Source organism: Buceros rhinoceros, unplaced genomic scaffold (genome assembly GCF_000710305.1).
Source record: "Buceros rhinoceros silvestris isolate BGI_N320 unplaced genomic scaffold, ASM71030v1 scaffold19174, whole genome shotgun sequence".
Taxonomy (NCBI): domain Eukaryota; kingdom Metazoa; phylum Chordata; class Aves; order Bucerotiformes; family Bucerotidae; genus Buceros; species Buceros rhinoceros.
In genome coordinates this window covers 24058-34206 of record NW_010409033.1, presented here as the reverse complement: position 1 = coordinate 34206, position 10149 = coordinate 24058, and the positions used below count along the sequence as shown (strand labels likewise).

Here is a 10149-nt window from a genome sequence, read left to right as displayed (position 1 = left end):
CCTGCTGAAAACTGGGTTTCTGAGAGTCACTGGTGAAAGCTGTCTGTGACCGAGGACTATCCGCACTGGTCAGAAACCCAGCATTAAGAAGAAAACAAACTTGCCACAGCTAACACAGACATATGAATCTTTTGCCTCAGCAAACTACAGCAAGCGAGAGAGGTCAAGAGAAATGTGTCCCCCAAAGCTATTCCCCAAACAATTCCTTTCTTTGCTGCACAAAAAGCAAGCACAGAAACTCCCCTCCCACCGTGTTTCAAGAGAATAGAGTCCTCTTAGCTCTTTGTACTCTCAGCCCTGTTTGCTTATCACTTGTAGCTCAGACAGAGCTACAATTCCCACCAGCCTTCTGGAGGAAATCTTCTGTCCCACCTAGGAACAAAGCGTCCAGCAACCGCTTCATCCCACTTTTCAGAGGAGTAAGAGAAGACACTGTCCCATCCCTGGCAGAAGGGCTGGCAAGGATGCTCTGGCAGCGTTTGAACTGGCATTCCAAATGTTAGACTTGTTCTAATAAAGACGTTTGGATTGTAAGACAGGGTTTGTCTGTCTTTGTTGAGCTGATAGCTACATGCTGCCTGCCTTCAGGGTAAAACAGCACTTGTATGGGTGCAGTATGTTGTTGGTAGAAATATCTTCTCTTCAGGAAAGCCCAATCCATGTATGCAATGACAGGACACAGACCTTTCTGAGGATTACACCCCTTCCCAGGAGGGTGAACTATGTAAGTATAAAAAGGAAAGAATTCTGCTCTGCATGAAAGCAGATTCTTGCCCCACATTGCCAAGGGACTAAACTTAATCACTAATCCTCTGCATCTTGTAGCAGAGGCAGAACTCCAAGCCACAGGACTGTACTGGTGTAGCAGGAATATCTCCCTGGAGACAGCAGCTCACAGAAGAGATAAGGTACATCACAGCTTTGGAGTGACAAGGCTGCTATCGCAGCCTGTGCCTCATTACTATTTCCAACCTTCAGCACAGATCTATGATGCCTTTCCACGATTAGCCTACTTCTAAAGCTAAAGAAAGTCTCTCTTAATTTACAGCCTGTTACTTATTTAACACCAGAATCGCAGTAATTGAGAGCGCCTTTGGACTATCACAGCATTTTAGCAGTACAGTGTACTTGGAACATCACGTAGGACCAGAAAGAGTGCACAGAGTGATGCCAAGTGTGGTACTTGGCTTAAACAGAGCACATTTCAGGTATTACAAACATTCTGACCTCATACCTAGAAGCATGGAATCTGATGATATATATTGTCTCTTCTTTTTAAATATTGGGATTTTTCACCTTCAAAGATTCCCATGAATGGACATTTTAATAAAATTATAATATCCATATATGGCTTCAAATAATGGAAATACAAAAAAGAGACCTGGAAACAAGTCAGCCCTCGAAGTTCTGGCCCAAGGATCCCCTGCTTTGCACTCTGCCTAAATGCAACAGAGTGTTATAACTTTTCTGGTGGTCAAAAACCTTTTCTAAAATACGTTCTTTTAGGACTCTGTAACTCAGATGAAACAAAATGGTTTGTTAACAGAGTACAGACAGACTTCTAAATAGATACTTTGATAGCAGAATGATTCTTTTGCTACTTGCATCCTTTTCATCACCTCAGTGCTTTTTTTTTCCCCTCCCAAACCAAAAGGTTATTTTGAAACAGGGCAGATGAACCATTGTGCAATATGAAAAACTACTGGCTTGTAATTTATCACCAGTAATGAGCCTCAGCTATTCACGCTGAATCATTCTTCTAAAAGCAAAGTTCAAAGTAATGGGTATCTGCTTCAGCTCAGAATACCAAGGACGCTATAAAAAGTATATAAACAACTAAAGCACAGCCCGACCACGCAGGCAGAGAGACCCGCTCCACTCTGACTGAATGGGCAGCATATCTGCAGCACAGGCACATCAGAAAAACGCAGCATCTACCATGCTGGAGGAAAATAATAGGTGTAAGAAGAACAGTGCACCCCACAAGTGATCGCCCGGCTCCCTTTCCGTGACTTACTTTCCCTCTGATCCATAGCTGTTCATGCTGTCCTCAATGGACTCATGGCTGGCTTGACGGACCGTCCGGCTCGGCATTTCCACAGCCAGCCCAGTTTCTGTGCTCCTTTGGATGGCTCCTTTGAGTCTCCGACCATCTCCATCTAGGAACGAGAGGGGAGAAAAAGCAGTCAGCTCGTGTTGCCAGAGCCTTGCACAACGACAGAGCCAAGGTGAAGCAGTGACAGTCTTCCAGAAGATCAGCCTCGCATCTGGCAGCCAGGCAGCACTTCAATCTCATGCGGTGTTCCGTTACTCAGCCCTGCTTCGGCAGCAGCTCCCAGTCATCTTTGGAACAAACCCAGCGCTCCAGCAGGCCAGGGCCCAGCAGAAACTCAACACGTACATACCACCCTACCTGCTCCAACCATTTGTACCAATTAATGACGCACCGAGCGCAGGTACCTGCCGGCACACAAGCTGGCTATACGTGGAGCTGCCTGGTTTGGGGACACAGCAGCAGTAACCATGGGCAGAGCTGAGGTGTACAGCTTGGCCACCCCTCAGAACACCTCCTAAATCCCACATTGCTGCCTCAGATTGGGCAGAGCAGCAAAGAACTACAGCTCCTGGTGAGCACCAAAGGAGGAGATGGGAGCAAAAGGCCAGGCAGCGCCAGAGCTGCTGTGAAGGCAGGCGCCCTTCCAGATGGCCACAGGGGAACAGTTGGGCATGACCAAAGCCTTCCCTGGTGCCACCTGGAAAAGCTCCAGCACTGGAAAACCCCAGAGAGGACTACTCCCCTCTGTAGATGCCCTCAGCCACAGTGCAAAGGGAATTAAGTAGGTTCTGGTTCCTCCTGGGTGCAGACTTCAGAGGCTCAGCCCTCTGAAATTAACAGCTGCTATTTTCATCCTCCCTCTCGAGCAGTCTGTTTCTCAGAACCATCTTATGTAATGAATATGTAATGAATACCATTACTATTAATTGCTTTAGCTGGTTTTAGGAAGCTCCAGATTTCATCCCACGTACAGGACTCATTCTGAAACACAGCTGCTACAGGTTTTCTGAACTAAGCAGAATTATCTAAATCTGTTAGAGATGCCCACCATTAACCTGGATTCAGGCAACACACCTCTGGAAACCTTCTGCTCTCAGAAACCCACCAGCTTTTGTATACCGCCGTGGAGAAGAAATGACCTAGCTACTGAGCCAAGAGAACTTGGGATCCCCAGATACTGAAGAAAACAAGCTTTTCCCAACTACTTTGGAAATATGAGGATATCTGTAAGAACCTGTCTAAAATAAGCAGAATGTTGTTACTTGTGAAGCAAGCTGCTTGACCTGACTTTCCTTTGACTCTTGGTGTGAACAGGCATGTTTAAAAAAGAAATCAGTTAAGATGGCAGAAACACTTCCTATCCTACTTCTCAAATTATACCTACACTGAAACGCAAACACAAAAATTCTTCTATAAACTCAGCTATAAAATCCCTTTTCCTCTGGTATCGTGAGGTTTCCACTGGGTAAACGTGCTGGCCCCAGGGCTCTGTACCAGCTGCTGTCCCCACATATGGAGCAGCATGTGTACGTGTGTCCCCACGGGCTGCGAGGACAGAATACGCATGTTCTGGGTTATCGTTAACTACCGCGTGCATTGTTTGTGTGCCTAGAGCAATGCATGAAGCACATTGTATAAATCGGGAAGTTACACAAACGTAAAACATATTTCTAATGTGCTTTCAAAATCCAAACCTCCAGGCAAGAATAACAATATAGGCATCGATAAAAGCAAAGCCTGGTGAAACAGCCTTGCCTATTCCCCCAGCCACGGCAGAACAGCTCCCTCCGATGCACCTCCTCCAAGCCTTGCACAGCATTGCTGGATCCTCTGACGGGGTCTGTAGGTTCCTCGCAGACAGAGCCCCACAGCCTTGCAGGCAGGCTTGATGGTCCATTTCATTTGTCTCACATTTACCTCCACAAAAGATCTTTAAGTCTCTCTACATCCCTCAGCGCCCACCCCTCCTTCGCAGAACACTCATCCTTCGGCGCCTGTTAGGTTAGTCCTTACGAGAGCCTTGGTAGGCAACCACGGCCAAAGCAGCAAATGACAGAAATGTAGGCAACAAATTAAAATGCCCTGTTGCCCAGCCACACAACGTCTGTTTAAAAGACAAAAATCTATTTCCCCAATCTAATGAGACCTGCCTGGAGTCACTCGTGCTTAGAAGACCATGTCTCCAATCTGGCAGCAAAATGAGAAGCCTGGGCCAGAGGAAGGCTTTAGAGCAACCCAAGGTGCCTGCTACTTTCTGTTAGCCGCCTCCTGACTCAAAGGTCATGACATAAAGCAGAAGGGACCACAGACAAGGAAAGGCAACACTGTGGAAGACAGACAGTACCAGAGCACTGTACCGGCGACGACGCAGCTGGCAGGGGGCAGGTTCAGCTGTAGCACCACATGCACAGCTCTGCACTGCTGGCTTTCTGTGAGGGGGTGGCTTTCTAGTGTTCCTGGTTGCTTTAACAGCTATGACACATGGAAATTCTTCTATATAAAAAAAAAAAGATAATGGAGAAACTCTGAAAAACAAGATGACTGGAACAGATTACAGGAATCCTTCATTCCTCTCTCCTCTTCCAGACAGAGATGCACAGCAAATCCTGCATCTCACAAACCATCTCCCATTATTCCGGAGATAGGTTTCTCCAGCCTTTTTCTCCTCCAGTCTCTTTTTGCCAGAACTTTCCCTTGAACAGAAGGGGCATAACCTGTTTTGCCAAAAAGGCTCCCAGACCACTGCGGCAGAGTCAAGACTGAAGCAGAACAGGAGGTCAGCGTAAGCACAGAGATGCCATCAGAAATGGGATAGAGGTTCCTGAGCTACCCTCACACACCCTTTAGTCAAACGCTGCCTGTAGTCAGCACATAATAAAAATAGCGGTTTAACCCCTTCGCGGAGAGAGAAGGGCAGATCAGGAGGAGCATGCCTGGAAAGGGTCAGCACAGAAAGGAACCAGATGTGGACAAAGCTGCACTGCTCATCTGCAGACCATAAGTGTTCCACCAGCAATATATTGTCACCTGCTGGCAACCTTCTGTGGCCGGTGTGGAGCATGGCTTAGGGGCTGTGCCTCCTCCCTGACCTGAGATCTTGTCCTTCCAACACCTTTGCCAATCAAGAAGATAAATGATAGGCGCCTACATGGGTGCAGCCTGGCAAAACCATTTGTCTTAATTTAACTGTTAGCAGTATCTGGCACCAGTAAGGGCAGTATTGACATTTTCTGCACCTTTTCCAATCAAGCAGTAAAAGGTTAAGCAGCCGGTCAAGCCTGCAGAGCAACACGCAGCTGAAGAGCAGATTCTGCTTCAGAACGACCTTGGGAAGAAGAAATGTTTTGCTCAAATATCCACAATGAAGATACACAGCACCTCGCAGACATACCAAGAACCAGAAGGGACCAGCAGATACTTTGCCAAGTTCTCGGTGTTGACAGGCACTTCGATTTTTTTCTGTATCAATTTACATTTGACTAAAAAGTATCTTCTAAAAATCTATCCACTCTGGATTTGAAGATATCAAGAGATGAAGAATCTGCCATTTGCCTGCGCAGTTCATTTTACTACCTGACATTTAGAGACGTGACTTAAGTTTGTCTGGTTTCAGCTTTCACCCATCAGGTTTTTTGATGCCTTTTCCACTTTCCAAGTGAGGGCTGCTTTGTGTACCTGCTATAAAGACTCTTCTGCAGTGTGATCAAGTATTCCTCAATCTTCTTTGACAAGTTAAACAGATTGAGCTCTTTTATGTTTCTCATGCTCTGGCATTTTTTGCTGCTGTCCTTGAAGCTTTTTACTGACCTCCCCCTGGGTTTTAAACACCCTTTGAAGAACACGGACAGAAGAACTAGAGATTGCAATTTAGTGCAAAAAACACGTACAGAGGTAACAATCAGCTTGTACTCTCATCTTCATTGCTTCTGCTTGCATCTCCCAAGACCACAATAAGCTCTTGGTATAGCATCACACCTCGACTGGACGCTGTGCAGTCCCTGCCTGTCCTGCTGGTAGGACCTTGTAGAACATTATATTTAAAAATATGTAAGAAAACACATTTTATTTGAAGAGAGAACAATCAAAAAGTCCAGACAGCTCCACACAACTCTCCCACCCTCAACACTATGTACTAATTGCCCATCGTCTGTGAATTTAGTAAGGTTTAAGCTCCTGCTTGCTTCAAATCAAAATGCTAAATAGCACTAGGCCTACAAAAGAACCTCTTGCCTTTGAGGCTTTTCCTTGACAACTGCAAATGTGAACTAAGTTTTTAATCTATTTATCACTACCACTTTTTTAGGGTCATGTTGTTCTAGGACAAAACCCTCACATACTTATCACATTTACCCAGATACCTTCGCCTACTAAAACTTAGAGAAAAAAAGATGTCTGACAAGACCCATTTTCCCTAAATCCTTCTTGACTGGTATTAATTATATTCCATCATTTTGTTCTTTATTAATTGGATCTCATTAACATGTTTCCCCTAATTCCATCTGTGAGTTAAATCATACCAAAAGTTCCCTCCAGACAGCCCAGTAATGGATGGAGAGCAGTAAGGTGACTGTGCAGGTGCCTGCACAGCACAGAGCACCCTTTGCAGAGTTCCATTCCTTAAATATATTTTCATCTGTCAACCGCATCAAGAGGCAGCTCTTCTCAAAGATGATGCCGCTCTCATGGCAGAACTGGCTGCCACCCAGAACTGCATTTGCCTTAAACCTCAAGGGTGGGAAAAATAACAGTGGCATCATCCCCTTCTCTCGCTCAAGGAAAGAGTCTCCATTTCTCCTGTCCTTTCCTCCGTCAGTCTCACACATGACCCTTCAAAGCCCTTCTTCTCTGCTGCTGACAGGTCTCTCCACGCTCAGAGACCATCAGGTCTTGAAAAATCTATGCAAGTTCTGCAACAGCTCATCACAGAGTCATGATTAATCAATTATTACTCCTACATGGAATTACTCCGCAATAGATGTTTATCGAGCTGATGTTTCTGAGGGACAGAGCGTGCCCCTTTCACTGTTACCCTTACACTACCTCCTCTCTTGTCACTTCCTCTGCCCCCCACCCAGGTACTTGGTACCTTCCTTTCCTTTTCATTTTTGCTTTCCATATTCTTCATCGTGTTCACTCAGTTTGCTGGATGCTACCAACACAAAAAGAAACCAGCAGGATGCACATACTCTGGACCGTCCCATCCTTTGGAATTAGTTGATATTGATCTAAATCTGAGATTAGCAATTGACTGAATTTCAACTCAATCAGCTTTGCTCCTAATTTAACGAGCTGCTTCCCAACACAGAACATGCTGGTACCCGTGGCCAGGCAGCACCAACACAGGCCACCCAATACACACCAAGGGTCTGGCAGAACAGCCTGGATAGCTTTTCTCCTTCCAAACCGCACCTTGGGATGCAAGGTGGAAAGAAGGGAAATCGGTTGCATTTGTTCCTGCTGCAAAGCTCCAGACAAAGTAACATCCTGTATTTTCCAGGAAAGGTGAACCAAGCCTGAGCGCAGTCTGCCTTTCTACTGCTGTTCCTGCCTAAGCCAAGCATCGATTTGCATCCGCACATGCTGCAGGGTATTGATCTGGGCACGCTCTGCTCTCTGGCTTCACACCTGGGTGCCTCAGCAAGTGAATTATCTGCTTTGCTCCAAAATGAGGCCCAGGTACAAACCATCACTCGAAGCATGAAGAATTGACAGCCCCAGCGGGGAAACAGAGAAAAGCCCATCTGACAGAGTCCCCGCGCCCTTCAAAGCATGCTGCAGATCATGTAGAAGCAGAGAGGATCAGAGATGAGGGTGATGAATGTCTGACAGCTGAGTGCACCTGCAGTCAGCATCCAGGGGACCAGGCGTGCATGGACGGGTGGGACAGGCCCTGCTGCCTGCAGAGATGTGCCCCAAGCTACGCAGCAGTTTACACCAAATCTGGCTGTTCTAAGGTGGTTTCGCAAGACCTTTCATTCCCCACAGCCGTGAATGTCACTCTTAAGGTCAAAAACAAAGAGCTGATTCTTGCTTTCTTCTCTATAAAGATCTCACCCAGGGAAAAGATGATGCATGTCAGTTTGGGGCTGAAAATGAAGAAGGGAAACCAGCAAGCACCCATCTGGATTTTGTCACCTGCTGAGATTAAGGTGGTGGTCCCCAAGTCTGTGGGCAAAAAGCAGCAGTGGGAGTCTCGGCTCAGCACTCTGCGAGACTGCTGAAGTGCTGATCCTTTTGCCTACTACCTTTTTCCAAACACTCTGAGAACAGCCAACACCTTAGCTTCTCTTCAAACCTGGCCACTGCACGGTTGCTCCTACTGGATTTTAAAATAAATGATTGCTTTCTGTTCAGTCAGCTGCTGAATCCCTACAGATATGCGCTAAGATTCGCCTGCCATGAATCAATTCTGAGATGAATACAAGAATTTCATTGTTCAGCATCAAAGGGAAAAGAGAAAAGTCTTCCCTCAGCCTCGCATGAAAATCCCACACCTGTGACAGCCCGGCACGTGCTGAGCAGAGCGGCTGTCAGGATGGGCATGGCAGGCCCTGGTACATCGGTATCTATTTGGAGAAGCTATGCTGCTCTCCTAAGGGGATGCTACTGCTGAGGAAAAGAAAAAAAATATATATATACACGCACACACACTGGACTGTCACATCAGAATGCAGTTTAATGAGATGAACTCAATCACATCATGCCTGGCAAGCTCTGACATCCTGCCAAGCATTCCCTACGCTGACATCCTAATGGAGTGTGAATTATGAGCACCTAAAGAGTTTGGACTGTGCTCCAGAACATGCCAGACTATCACGACAGCCTGAACAATCCACCAGAAATGACAGAAAATGGCTGGGGATAAGCAGAGGCACTAATCAAGCTGTTTGCTTTGTTCCCCTTGTCCTAGTTTCAGACACCAATAAAATCACACCCTTTCTTTCCAAATTAAGCAGAAAATATTCTGTGGGATGAAAAAATAGTATTTCAACATGGTAATGCTTTATCTGTGCAGATTAAGCACATGCACAGGGTTGAGAAAGATCAGTCAACTCTTCTTGTGAGAGCCAGAAAATAGTAAAATTAGCAACTATTTGTATTGCTGTAACAGCTACAGACCCCAGCTCAGGGTCCAGACACCAGCTAGACACCTTTTCTGAACTCCCACCTGTCACACAGTCACCAACACACCCCACTGCTCCCGGGCCACTATGGTATTTTAGCACAAAAAAAGCTTTCTCTCGTCCTCACGTTCAACCCGGCTTTTCCTCACCACGCCAAGAGGCAGCGGTCACGCCGGTGTCCAGATGTGTGCCCCTCAAACCAACCGCCCCCAAACCCACAATTCTTTCTCCTTCCTCCTCACCATTAAGAGAGAACCAAAAATTATTCACAGGGTTGTCTGTACTAAGGAGGCACCTGGCAGCAGTCTCAGAGGCTGTCTTTCCTTCTTTACCCTTTGAGCTTGAGACGTGCAACAGAAAATTTCCTCCGGCCGCAGAATGGCAACTCTGCGAGTCCTCCTAAAGCAAGAGCCCTATTTTTAAAGCCTAACAGTAGCTTAATTTAGGTAGGACAAAGTTAACCTTCTTCCTCTTCCTTGCCATGAAAGCTAAAAGCAGAACACAGCTCTGATGCTCTCCTGCACAGCCTGTCCTTCCCCCCACCACCCCAAGAGACAACCCTGGGAGAAGAGCATTTCAGCCTCTGCCCCCATCCCACCCCACCGGTGTGGGCAGGGGAAGCACCAAACCCCACCCATGGGGTTTCAGGTTTGCCTCTAGCTCCTCACAGAGCTCAGCCCCGAACCCCAACTCCTCAGCCATGTTAAAGCAGCGTTTTCTCCTCCAAGCTAGTCTGAGCTACGCTGTTTTAAGCCCAGCTACGTCTGTGTTTGAGCAGGTCTCCACCCACACTAAGATGTTACCTCCTCTTGTAGGGTGGGTGAAGCACTGGTAAATCACTGATTTTGTTTCCTATCTTCAGGAGATCCACTTTCATATTTTAGACAGGAAAGTATGATTTTTTTTTTCCTGCTCCTTTTGAGGTTAAAACCAAATAGTTCCCACAATACTATTTTTAATTTTGACCTT

General features: G+C 46.4%; 1 protein-coding gene across 1 annotated transcript in view; it reads right to left on the bottom strand.

Annotated features, from left to right (window-relative positions):
• The window catches only part of RIMS4 (regulating synaptic membrane exocytosis 4), a 16204-nt gene extending 14050 nt beyond the window's left edge, over positions 1-2154 (bottom strand). Inside the window, exon 1 of the mRNA XM_010135101.1 lies at positions 2018-2154. Within this exon, the coding sequence (XP_010133403.1) occupies positions 2018-2094 (77 nt within the window). The 5' untranslated portion in view covers positions 2095-2154. The remainder of the gene's footprint in view (positions 1-2017) is intronic.
• Between the last annotated feature and the right edge of the window lie 7995 nt (positions 2155-10149).